Consider the following 12718-nt stretch of genomic DNA (forward strand, 5'->3'; position numbering starts at 1 on the left):
AACTCTGATCCAGCCCCACTGGTCTCCTTCCTGTTACTGAACCCACAAAGAAGTCCCCACCTCATACCTTTGCTATACCCTTTCTAGATCTACACAGAGGTGGTCCCTCCTCATCATTTAAGTCTCCATCAAACGCCCCCTCCTCAGAGAGGCCTTCTCTGGCCACACACTCTTATGAAGTCTTCGTTTTCCTCCAACACTCTCTATTACACTCTTTTCTTTCCTTCATAGCAATTATCTGCTTCCTGCCTATCTCCCCAACTACAGCGGGTGTCAGCTCCAAGAGGGCACAGACTTATCTAACTCATTCCCTGCTATATCCTCACCCAGAAAGGCACTTGGGCATGGTGATATTCACTAAATATTTGCCAACTAAAGGAAGGAAAGAAGGGGAGAAAGATGATGGGGCATGGTGGCTCGCACCTATAGTTCCAGCACTTCGGGAGGCTGAGACAGGTGGATTGCTTGGGCCCAGGAGTTCCAGACCAGCCTGGGCAACATGACGGGGTCTCTACAAAAAATCCAGGCATGGTGGCACGTGCCTGTAGTCCCAGCTACTCGGGAGACTGAGGTGGGAGCATGGCCTGACCCTGGGAGGTCAAGGCTGCAGTGAGCCATGGTCACGCCACTGCACTCCAGCTTGGGTGACACAGCGAGACCCCGTCTCAAAACAAAGAAAAAAAAAGAAAGGAGAGAAGATAAGATTCTGGATGAACAGGAACAGTAAGTTGGCTCAGGACTAGGGTAAGCCGGTAGGAGGCGCCATTTCTCCACAATCCAGCGGCAGCATGGCCCTCTGAAGCCACTTGAGGGCGTGTTACATCCGAGTCAGAGCACACCAGTCAGAGGGTGAAGAAGGTATAGTAAGTGGAGACAGGCCAGAGAAAAGACCCTGGCTGGCATATTTCGTGGATCAGCTGCTCTGTCCCTAAGCTTTAAGAAAACCTAGCACAAGAGCTAGCATGCCTGTGAAAGCTGAGAAGGGACGGTACCGATTCTTGCTCATTGCTGTATTTTGATCACCCTCCCAGTGCAGGAGCCTCATAGGTGATCAATACATTTTCAATGAATGAATGAGGTGAAACCTCAGGACAGACTGGCAGTACTTTGCCATAGCTGGGACTTTGGCTATGACTGGGGGCAGAAAGGTTGATATGTGGATTGCAGGATACATGGGTGAATTGCCCACTTTCCTACCAGGGCTCAGTTCCACCTGGGGGGGAAGAGAAAGCCATGACAGTGAACTTGAGGAGTTCACTGAGGAGGAGCCCCAGAGCCGGCCGGCTGCAACGGCCCAGGTGCTGCACCTCACTCCAGTGCACAGGCCAGACGGCCCATCCCCCATGGCCTCTCGCGCCCCCATTAGAGGCCTCCACACAAGCTCTGGCAGCCACCATGACTGGAATGGTGTTGGCGCATGAGTTGACATTCCTTTGCCATCCCTGATATGGCAAATTGTGACCAGCTCTGGATCTTCCCTCTCTAAGACAAGTTAAGTCCAGAGTAGGGGAGAACAGGAAGGAGTGGGGTCTGGGAACTATGTAAACTATATCGTGATAGATTGTGTTCAAAATGAGGAGGGGAGGATGGATGGGGAAAGGGAAGGCGGACAACGGACACAGTTTCAGTGAGATAACAGGAATACATTCTGGTGTTCTATTGCACAGTGACTACTGCTAATAATGTACTGCATATTTCAAAATATCAAAGACAGAGTTTTAGTTTTAGTTTTTGTTTTTTAAGAGACAGGGTCTTGCTCTGTTACCCAAGCTGGAGTGCAGTGCGTGATTATAGCTCACTGCAGCCTTGAACTCCTGGGCTCAGGCCATCCTCCCGCTTCAGACTCCCAAGTAGCTGGGATTACACTGTGCCACTGTGTCTGGCAAGAAGAGTACTTTAAATGTTTTCACCACGAAGAAATGATAAATATTTGAGGTGATAAGTATGCTAATTAGCCTGATTTGATCATTCCACAATGTATACCTGTATCAAAACATCGTATTTTACCCCATAAATATATACGATTATTTGCTACTTAAAAATAAAATAAAACTCAGCTGGATGCAGTGACTCACGCTTATAATCCCTGCACTTTGGGAGGCTGAGGTGGGAGGATCACTTGAGGCCATAAGTTCAAGACCAGTTGGGCAACATAGTGAAATCCCATCTCCACAAATTTTTTTTTTTTTTACTTATCCAGATATGATGGTACATGCCTGTAGTCTCAGCTACTTGGGAGGCTGAGGTGGGAGGATTGCTTCAGCCAGGAGGTTGAGGTTGCAGTGAGTTATGATGGCGCCACTGCACCTCACTGCAGTGAGTTATGATGGTGATAGAGCAAGACCTCGTCTCTAAAAAAATGAATAACTACATAAATAAAATAAAACTTAAAATTAAAATGAGGTCAGGCTTTCTGACACTCTGAGTAATCTCAGTCTGTCTGGTGGTGGGACGCACTGCCTGGGAAGGGAGTGGGTGCCTGCCATGGAAGCCACCTGGGTGAAAATCCCCACCTGGCAACAACACCAACAAGGAAACGCCTAACCTAGGGGAAGGTTAGACTAGTGGGGTGCAAGGGTCCCTTCCAGCTTGGAAACTCGGGGGTTTGAGCCTTAGCCCTCTCACCTGCTTCTTGCTGTGTGCCTGGGGGAAGCCACTTTCCCTCTGGGCCTCAGCCTCCTTAACTGTACAGGATCACGATGCAAGTTGTTATGGAGAGACCTGGGCCTTGGAGCCCAGAATCCTGACTGCCCCTCACACACCTCAGGCCGTTCCTTACCCTCTTTAAGCCTCAGTTTCCTCAGGTGACACCACAATAAGTCTTACTTCATGGAGCTGTTAAAGGAATTAAATGAGACAATATGTGTAGAATGTTTAGCCTGATTCCTCTTCACTTAATTGGTCCTTCATAAATGGCAGTCATTATGACTGAGTCATTTCTCTCTCAGGGCCTCAGTTTTCTTATCTGTAAAATGGGGATAATAATGTCTACTTTTTCACTGGGTTGTTCTGAGGCCTGAGTAATATTATCTAGAAAGCATTTTGGAAATTACAACATATCCCTCAAAATGAGCATTTGCTACCATTGCCCACCTCATGTCACCACACTTGAATGTGAGCTCTGAGGGTGGGAACCCAATCTGGCTGAGTCCTTCCTTCCTTCCATCTGTCCATCTATCCTTCTTTCCTTTTCTTTCTTTCTCTCTTTCTTTGGAGACAGGGTCTTACTCTATCTTCCGGGCTGGATTGTCATGGTGCAATCATAGCTCACTGCCATCTTGACCTCCCATGCTCAAGCGATCCTCCTGCCTCAGCCTCTCAAGTAGCTTGGGGGCTATGGGCATGCATCACCACACCTGGGTAATTTTTTTTTTTTTAAGATACAGGGTCTCTCTATGTTGCCCAGGCTGGTCTCGAACTCGCCTCAAGCCATCCTCCTGCTTTGGCCTCCTAAAGTGTTGGGATTATAGGCATAAGCCACTGTGCCTGGCCAAATTCATTCTCTTCCTGACAACTAACAACTTCCAGCTCCTGCCCAGATACTCTGCTGAGCTTCAGCCTCAAATATGCATCTGCTTAGTTGATGTTCCCATGTGGATGATTAATAGACTCTTCAAACCCTAACATGTCCAAAATGAAACTGCTGGCTCTCTACCCCAGCCTTCCAAAACATCCCATTCCTCCCATCTTCCCCAACTCAGGAAACCACGTCATTACCACCCAGCTGCTGAAGCCAAAATCCTAGGAGTCATCCTTGACCTATCCAATCAATACAAAATAGCAACCAGGATCCCCATCCTCACCCTCCTGGCTCAAGCCACCCTCATGTCCCATCTGTATGCCTTCAAGGACTTCCTACTGGGCTTTTTTTTCTACTCTTATCCCCTGAAGTCCATTCTCCTATCCCCTGCAGTCGATTAGTACAGTCACTCCACTAGGGCAAGCTCTAAAGATGGGAGTAGGGGCAGAGGAGTGGCCGTTCTCCAGTGTGGGTTCTTCTCTGGACCCCCAGTGGTTGGCCCTGTGACATGGAACCCAGGAAGTTGTGGAGATCAGGGCAGAATACCACAAATGGAGAACGATTCAACAGGGAGAAAAAAATACCTACATATGGACTGCATATTACATCACATGCTACCTTATGCTAAAATTCCAGGACAGACAGGCAACAGCAGATCCCAACCCAGGAACCAGTGGGAGCAACTGGCATGCCTGGGCCAGGCTCCTGGACTCCAAGGCCCTGTGGATGAACTGACCACACACCTCCAGGTGGGCAGTTTTGATTGGCCTGGTACCCACTGCCCCTTCTTCAACTTATTCAAGCAACAGAACCCATCTCTTTCAGGCGTTACACTTTCCCATCCTCAAGTCACGAGGTCCAGGTAGGGCTGACCTTGCCTTCTCTGGGGTCGAGGGCAAGGACTCAAATCTAGCCAGGGGACGTGTTTTTGTTTGTTTGTTTTATTGAGACAGAGTCTCACTCTGTTGCCCAGGCTGGAGTGCAGTGGCACGATCTTGGCCCACTGCAGCCTCCACCTCCTGGGTTCAAGCAATTCTCTTGCCTCAGCCACCTGAGTAGCTAGGATTACAGGCGCATGCCACCACGGCCGGCTAATTTTTGTACTTTTAGTAGAGACGGGGTTTTACCATGTTGGCCAGACTGGTCTTGAACTCCTGACCTCAAGCAATCCGCCTACCTCGGCCTCCCAGAGTGCTGGAATTACAGGCCTGAGCCACCCCGCCCGGCCCAGGGGACGTATTTTATCTCCCTGGGCAGGATAGCTACAAGTCTGGAAATGCTGACACCCATTTTACCTGCCCTACAATGAAACAGGGAGACAGACCCCTGGAGCTGGGCCTGATATTCCAGACCAGGCCTTTTCAGTGATCTGAGCCAAATATTCCTGAGTCTTCTTCAGCCACCTGGACTTGGGCTTTGGCTCCTCCCTCCCAGCTCATCCATCCCTATTTGTGCGGCTACAGCCTGCCCTGTTTTCTCACTTTGCACTTGCCATTCCCACAGCCTGGAAGCCCCTTCCCAGCAAACTCCTTCCCATTCCCCTGAGTTCAGATCCCACCTCCTCCTGAAAGCCTGGACAGATGTGGGTCCTGATTCCCTCAGACACACATCACATTTCTCTTCCCACATTCCCATCACACTCAGTTGGTTTCTTTGGGAAACTTTCACTCGCTAGGTCCTAGCAGCCTAAAAGATTTTGTCAAGCTTTATTTGCCATGGTCCTATTAGGAAAATAGGAACTTTTCCCCCCTACTCTCCAATACAAAATGATGTTTTAACTGTTAACGTAAGTTTTCAATCAATGCCTGCCCCTACCCCAGACATTCTGAAATACTTCCCTGGAGAGATATCTTTCCTATCCTTGATTGAAAATCTGCCGCAAAACATCCCTCATTGATTCGGTAAATATCCACACAGCCCCCTCGGCAGAAGGCAGCACACTGAGCAATGGACAGACAAATTATAGAACTGTATTATAATTGCCCCTTCGTCTGTACAAGCTAGGAGATTGCAGGGAAGGATCCTGCCAAACTGTTTAACCAGCATTACTTTGGAAGCTGACATCAGAGGGCTGGAAGGGGGGCTTTTCCTTGGTACTTTATATAATTTCAAAGGGATAGCATTTATGAGTGTTTTTTACTCTCTTTCCTGGGCTTCTTAGTATCTTTCAAGTGAAACATTTCTTAGTGGCTCACTGATGTGCTTGCTCCACTGCAGGACGGGGAGCCCTTCAGGGGCAAGGATGGCTGTGACTCACTCCTAAGTCTTCAGCTTCCTGCCATGGCCTGACACACAGGAGGCCAGGAAATGTTTGTGGAATGACTGCAGGATCAGAGCTTAGCAGGCATGAGAAGTGGATTGGGGGGTGGAGGGCATGAGATGCGGCCCGGGAGAGACATCCGAGCCTAGGAGCCGGGGAAGGCTGGAGCAGTGGGTAGGTAAGTCAGGAAGAGCTGGTCCCTCTGCAGCCTGGGCCCAGCACGGTGCCCATAGGAGGTGCTGTTGTAGAAATGACGTCAAAGGGCAACTCAGTTTGTGAGAGAGAATTCCCAGAAAACAAACTTGGCCCAGCTTTGCACTTGTTGAAGACAGAAAGGGAAAGATCAGAGCTGAGGGAAGCTGGGGAAGGAGGAGTGAGAGGAAAGGAGGAGGGGTTTAAGGAGACCTTGACAATCAGGGCCTGGGCTATACGGCAGGTGGTGGAGGCTCAGCTTGCTGCTGCTGGGTCCCTGGGGAGCTGGGGGAGGTGGCTCTAGGAGTGCATAGGCAAGAATGTCTGCTGCTCACAGAGATGGTGGCCTGGCTGGGTCTGCGCTAGGCTGCCCTGTTCTGCCTTCTATCCTCTAGTCTTTGTTCCTTCAACTGATATTTCCTCGAGCAGATTCAGGCATGGCTGGGGGGAGGGAAGTCATCATGACTTCCTAGAGGTGTGGACTCCTGGGCTGGGGCTCAGATGAAGAGGAACTGTCCAGGTAAAGGAAGGGAGCAGACTTCTCGGGAAAAGAGAGAACAAGAGCAGGGCCACTGAGATGCAAAAGAGCCCAGCCCCAGTGAAGAGCCCCAAGCCCTTGGCGTTGCTCAGTAAAGGGCTGTCTATGCTACAAGGCAAATGGAACACCTGCTGCTGGAGTCTCTGGTGGCCAGGGTGGGAGGAGCTAGAAACCATGTTCCGTGAAGGACAGCTAAAAGCAGCAGCCGCGGATCATGTGGTTAGAGCCCTGGACTTCCAGGCCGGCTCTAACACTCATGCTTACAGAATAATCTGGGGCAGGTCACTTTACCCCTTGGAGCCTCAGCTGTGGGGAGGATTCATGGGAGCAAAGAGGCCATCACTGGCATGGTGCCTGGAACAAAGGTGGCACCCAACAGACTAAGTTACTGTTACTTTGAGAGCCAGGTATTGAAAGGCTACATCTGGGCTGAGCACCGTGGCTCATGCCTATAATCCCGCACTTTGAGAAGCCAAGGTGGGCAGATCGCTTGAGCTCAGGAGTTCAAGACCAGCCTGGGCAACATGGCAAAAACCTGTCTCTACAAAAAATATGTATATATAAAAAAATTAGCTGGGTGTGGTGGCATGCACTTGTAGTCCCAACTACTCAGGAGGCTGAGGTAGGAGGATTACTTGAGCCCAAAGAGGTTGAGGCTGCAGTGAGCCATAATCCGCCACTGCACTCCAGCCTGGGCAGCAAAGCAAGACCTCATCTCAAAAAAAAAAAAAAAAAAAAGGCTACATCTACAAGAGCCATCACGGAGCCACGGGCCCAGTTTACAGAGTGTCTCCACAGAACCAGGCCCAGTGGAAGGAAGTTCTAAGGAGGCAGGTTATCAGCTCAGTGTTAAGGAAAGTCCCAAAAGGGAGCATTGGCCAATAATGGAACGGGCCATTATTGGGGTGAACTGTAACAAGGGAACAGCCTTACCAGGGCTGGACAGCTCCCTGCGTGGACAGGATCTATATCTGGGGTTCTGTGGAAGTGGTTGGACGCAGTGAGAGAAAAGCCTTTTGTGGAGCAGTCACTGAGGGAAACGCCAGGCTAAGGGAAGTTAAACAGGTGGCTTTGCTGTAGGGCTTCCCACGACCTTCACTGCCCTGAAACTTGGCCACAGCTCTAAGGCTTATGAAAACCAGACAGAAAACATGAATGGGTAACATGGGAAGGGGTGGACAGGAGTGGGCTGGAGACAGCTGCCCTTCGGAAGAGGAAGCCTACTCAGCTCCCACTCTGCTCCCCCGGCTGTCCTTATGGGAACTCTGTTGGCCACTGTTAGGGGTTAAATTGTGTCCCCAAAAATATATGTGGAAGCCCTCACTCCTGGTACCTGTAAATGTGACCTTATTTGGAAATAGGGTTGCAGATGTAATCAAGTTAAAATGAGGTCAATGGGGTGGGCCCTAAACTAATGACTAGTGTCCCTACAAGAAAGAAAAATTTGAATACAGAGACAGGTGCACAGAGAGAAGATGGCCATGTGACGACAGAGGAGGCAGAGATTGGAGTGAGCCATCTACTAAGCTATGGAACACCAAGGATTGACACACCATCGGAAGCCAGAAGAGGCAAGGACAGATTCCCCCTGGGAGCCTTCAGAGAGAGCACGGCCCTGCCGACACCCTGAGTTTGGACTTGTGGTTGGAGACAATATGTTTCTGTTGCCTTAAGCCACCCACTTTATGGTATTATGTTATGGCAGCCCTAGGAAACTGAGACAGCCACTAATTCATGATTAACTATGGACCAGCAAAAGCTCCAGAGTCAGGGAGGTGATGGAGAACCTCCTAATTCATAGATCACTGGCCCCTTTTTTGAAAGAGCATCTTGTTGGATGAGCCAGGGGACACGATGAGGGTAGGGCACTCAATCTTATTCTTAACCTTTTGTTTTGTACCCACATGGTACCATTCACGGGAGTGACTCCTGGTTTCCTTACCTGTATGTTGAGGACAACAATCTCAACCTCCCAGGAGGCTGTGAACTCCCAGCGAGATGCACAGGAAGCACTGCCCCCAACACACCACCAGAGGGAGGATTATGATGTGGGATATTCCTCTCTGTGAGCCTCACTTTACCCCTCTGTAAGATGGGACAGCAACATCTTCCAAAGCTTCCTAGGGTTGCTAGGAACTGCCTGGCATGTGGCTGGTGGTCAGAACAGTCCATGTGGACCAGTCAGCCCCTTCCCACACACTCACTGTTTCTGCATGTCCTTCACTGCAGGGAGCCTGGTCCCCAGTGGCTGCCCTTACCTGTGCTGTGAGCTGGATGGGTTGGGACAAGGTGAGCTGTGGGGTCCCAGGGGGCTGGCTGGCAGGCTGTGGTGGTGGCAGGTCACCCCCCCCAGAGGAGGCTGGGGGCTGTGAGGTCGAGGAGGAGGCAGAGGAGGAGGAGGAGGAGGAAGTAGAGGAGGAGGCGGAGGCGGCGGCGGCGGCAGCGGCGTTAGCGGCAGCGGCGGCACTGGACTGCTGCACGGCGGCGGCCAGGAGCTGGGCCTGGGCTTGCTGCAGGAGGAGCTGCTGCTGAGCTGGCATCAGTGCCGTGAGCTGCGGGGTGTCGGGGACAGCAGGAATTGGAGCAAGGGGTTGAAGAGGAGCAGAGAAGGCAGAGAGGGGTTAGTGCCTAAGCCAAGCAAGTAAGGGGACAAGACCTCCTAGAGGACAGAAGAGGGCAAGAGGCAGGCGTGAGAGAGTGGCCATGGCCTTGGTGGAACAGTTCATCCACTAGCCCTGTAACAGATGAGGGGTGGCTGGTTTGTCCCCTCGTCCCCATCCTTCCCCAAGTACTTACCCCAGCTAGCTGGCTGCCCGTCAACATGAGTTGGGCCTGGGGCAGATGAGGCTGGGCCGGCTGAGGGGGCAGGGGTGCTGCTGGGGCTGAATCGCCACTGGGGTCTTCAGCCTTGATCTGGGGGGGAGAGAGGCAGGGTCCGGGACCCCAGAATGTTAAGTGGAGGCCAGAGAGAATGCCCACCTGTGAACCAAAGAGAGGGCACGTGTGTGGCAATGGCAATCAGGCTGGCACAGGAGGAGCAGACTGGGGTGTGGACACGAGGGTGCAGCCTGTGGTCCTGCACTGACCGCTGGGAGCTTCAAACCACTCCTCTGGCCTCAGTTTCCTCATCAATCAGATAGGGCTAACACAACACCTGCACCCAAACTCCCTACAGAAGTCGCCTTTGCAGAGCACTTTTCCCCTCCTGAGAGTCAGTTTTCCTGTCTGTAAAATGGAAAAGAGTGGCTGGGCACGGTGGCTCATACCTGTAACCCTAGCACTTTGGGAGGTCGAGGCAGGCGGATCACTTGGGGTCAGGAGTTTGAAACCAGCCTGGCCAACATGGTGAAACCCCATTTCTGAAAAAAAAAAAAAAAAAAAAAAAAGGAAAATACTCCCACTGGGCACCTGGGAGGTCAAATAAGTGGCTTCTGGGTCCCACACCCTTCATCTGTATCACACAGAGGTACATCTCTCTTGCTTTTTTTTTCTTTTTGTTTTTGAGACAAGGTCTCACTCTGTCGCCCAAGCTGAAGTGCAGTGGCATGATCACAGCTTACTGCAGCTTCTACCTCCCAGGCTCAAGCAATCCTCCCACCTCAGCTTTCCGAGCAGCTGAGACTACAGGTGCCCACCACCACACCTGGCTAATTTTTAAATTTTTCTGTAGAGACAGGGTATCACTATGTTGTCCAGGCTGGTCTTGAACTCCTAGGCTCAAGCGATCCTCCTGCCTTGGCCTCCCAAAATGCTGGAATTGCAGGCATAAGCCACTGCACCTAGCCAGGTACATCCCTTATTTGTCCAATGAAGTAAGACTTTGTTGGAAGAAAAGGTTTTCAGGTACTAAGAAAAACCACCACCTTGGAACCTGGGCTACAAAGTCAGATGCTCACAGAAATGGGCACAAATGAATGACAGGAGTAGGGGTGGATGGAGGTGGGCTGGAGAGAGCGCCTGCCTAAGTGGAAATCTTATCTGGCTCCTACTCAGCTCCTGCTGGCCACTCTTTTCAAAATCTAGAACAAAAATACTGGCATAATAAGCAAAGCACAGCATTTGTCCTGCACTGTGGACAAGCCAGATGTGGCCCAGGAAATGCCAGGCTTCAGCCTCTGCTCCTGAGGTCTGCCAAGCCTCTCCATGTCTTTCTGAATATGATATGGACACATCTTGCACCATACACACAGAACAGACCAGCATAGAGCCAGGCCTCCTCCACTCCTAGGTAAAAAGCCAGACAACAGCAGTTGTTGGCTGAAAGGCCTGTTGGCTGAAGCACACACAGTGGTGGGAGAAGGCATGGCCTGATGGATCACACACCCTCAAGGCCTAAAGTGGACAGTGAGATTATCCTTCAGCCTGATAGCCCAACACCATTTTGTAAAAGGAAGTCCAGAGACAGAAAGCAACTTGGGCAAAATGACACAGTGTGTTGGCAGGGGGGTGATATTTGGAATGTGGACAGAGACAAACAGAGGCCAAGGAAAGGCCAAATAAGAGACAGTGAATGGCATGTCCCAAATTATGGAATATAAGTATTAGAAAGTTTAAGAGCTACAGAGGCCAAGTGTGGTGGTTCATGCCTGTAATCGCAGCATTTTGGGAGGCTGAGGCAGGAGGATTGCTTGAGGCCAGGAGTTTGAGACTAGCCTGGGCAACAGAGCAAGACACTGTCTCTTAAAAAAAAAAAAAAAGAGAGAGAGAGGTTAAAAAAAAAAGTGCTGCAGAGATGCAGCATGAAACGACACTGAGTATGAGAAGTCAGGGTAGCGGCTATCCCTGGCAGGGGCATTAAGGGCCTCTGGAAGGCTGGTCGTGCTCTGCTTCTTGATCTGGTGCTAGTGACATGGGTGTGCTAAGTTTCTGAAAGTTCACAGAGTCATACATTGAAGATCTATGTGTGTTTTTAATGTGTATCATATTTTAATACAAAGTTTTTTAAAAAATAGGCTGAGCGCGGTGGCTCGCCCCTTAATCCCAGCACTTTGGGAGCCAAGGTGGGAGGATCACTTGAGGTCCGGAGTTCGAGACCAGCCTGGCCAACATGGTGAAACCCCATCTCTACTAAAAATACAAAAATTAGCCAGGCATGGTGGCACACACCTGTAATCCCAGCTAATTGGGAGGCTAAGGCAAGAGAATCACCTGAAGCTGGGAGGTGGAGGTGCAGTGAGCCGAGATGGTGCCATCGCACTCCAGCCTGGGCGACAGAGCGAGACTCCGCCTCAAAAATCGCTTGAACCCAGGAGGTGGAGGTTGCAATGAGCCGAGATCATGCCACTGCACTCCAGCCCGGGTGACAGTGCGAGACTCCGTCTCAAAAAAAAAAAAAAAAAAGTTTAACAAAAATAATGTTGAATGCCATGGTGAGCACACTATTCCCTTTTCAGTGCTTTTTTCATTGTTTCTGGTTATCTTAAAGTCTCTGATTGGTGCTTGAATGTCTTTACCATCTCTCCAATACTAGCTAATCTCCACTTTTATTTTAATTTAATTTTTTTTTTGAGACAGGGTCTTGCTCTGTCACCCAAGCTGGAGTGCAGTGGCACCATCAGGACTCACTGCAGCTTCAACTTCCCAGACTCAAGCGATCCTCCTGCCTCTGTCTCAAGTAGCTGAGACTACAGGCGTGCACACCCAGCTAATTTTTGTATTTTCTGTAGAGACAGGGTCTCACTATGTTGCCCAGGCTGGTCTTGAACTCCCGGGCTCAAGCGATCTACCCACCTTGGCCTCCCAAAGTGTTAGGACTACAGGCTTGAGCCACTGCATCTGGCCTAATCTCCTTTTTTTTTTTTTTTTTTTGAGCTGGAGTCTTTCTCTGTTGCCCAGGCTGGAGTGCAGTGGTGCAATCTCGGCTCACTGCAACCTCTACCTCCTGGGCACAAGCAATTCTCTACAATGCCTCAGCCTCCCAAGTAGCTGGGATTACAGGCACTCACCACCATGCCCGGCTAATTTTTGTATTTTTAGTAGAGTCGAAGTTTCACCGTGTTGGCCAGGCTGGTCTCAAGCTCCTGACCTCAGGTGATCTGCCCGCTTTGTCTCCCAAACTGTTGGGAATACAGGCATGAGCCACCGCGCCCAGCCCTAATCTCCTTTTTTAATAAGCAGAGAACAGGCCTCTGAGGTTTAGACCCTTCTGCACACAAGAGACTCTGGGTAAATTTTAATAATCATCGTATTTATTTCCGTGGCAAGTGAT

The 12718-nt window shown here is 50.4% G+C and overlaps 2 protein-coding genes across 17 annotated transcripts in view; one reads left to right on the plus strand and one right to left on the minus strand.

The window, feature by feature from the left end:
• Positions 1–12718, plus strand: part of LOC100976543 (CEA cell adhesion molecule 6) — a 910921-nt gene that overhangs the window by 347279 nt on the left and 550924 nt on the right. The gene's annotated exons all lie outside the window — the stretch shown is intronic.
• POU2F2 (POU class 2 homeobox 2) overlaps positions 1–12718 on the minus strand; it is an 86649-nt gene that overhangs the window by 16777 nt on the left and 57154 nt on the right. For 6 of the 16 annotated variants that reach the window (XM_034946091.4, XM_003811775.6, XM_034946090.4 and 3 more), the window contains one exon: positions 9307–9423. In XM_034946091.4, coding sequence (XP_034801982.1) covers positions 9307–9423 — 117 coding nt within the window. Of the gene's footprint in view, positions 1–8768; positions 9063–9306; positions 9490–12718 lie in introns of all 16 variants that reach the window. The other 10 variants (XM_055103695.2, XM_034946084.3, XM_034946085.3 and 7 more) reach the window with 3 other exon arrangements.

Source organism: Pan paniscus, chromosome 20 (genome assembly GCF_029289425.2).
Source record: "Pan paniscus chromosome 20, NHGRI_mPanPan1-v2.0_pri, whole genome shotgun sequence".
Classification (NCBI taxonomy): Eukaryota; Metazoa; Chordata; class Mammalia; order Primates; family Hominidae; genus Pan; species Pan paniscus.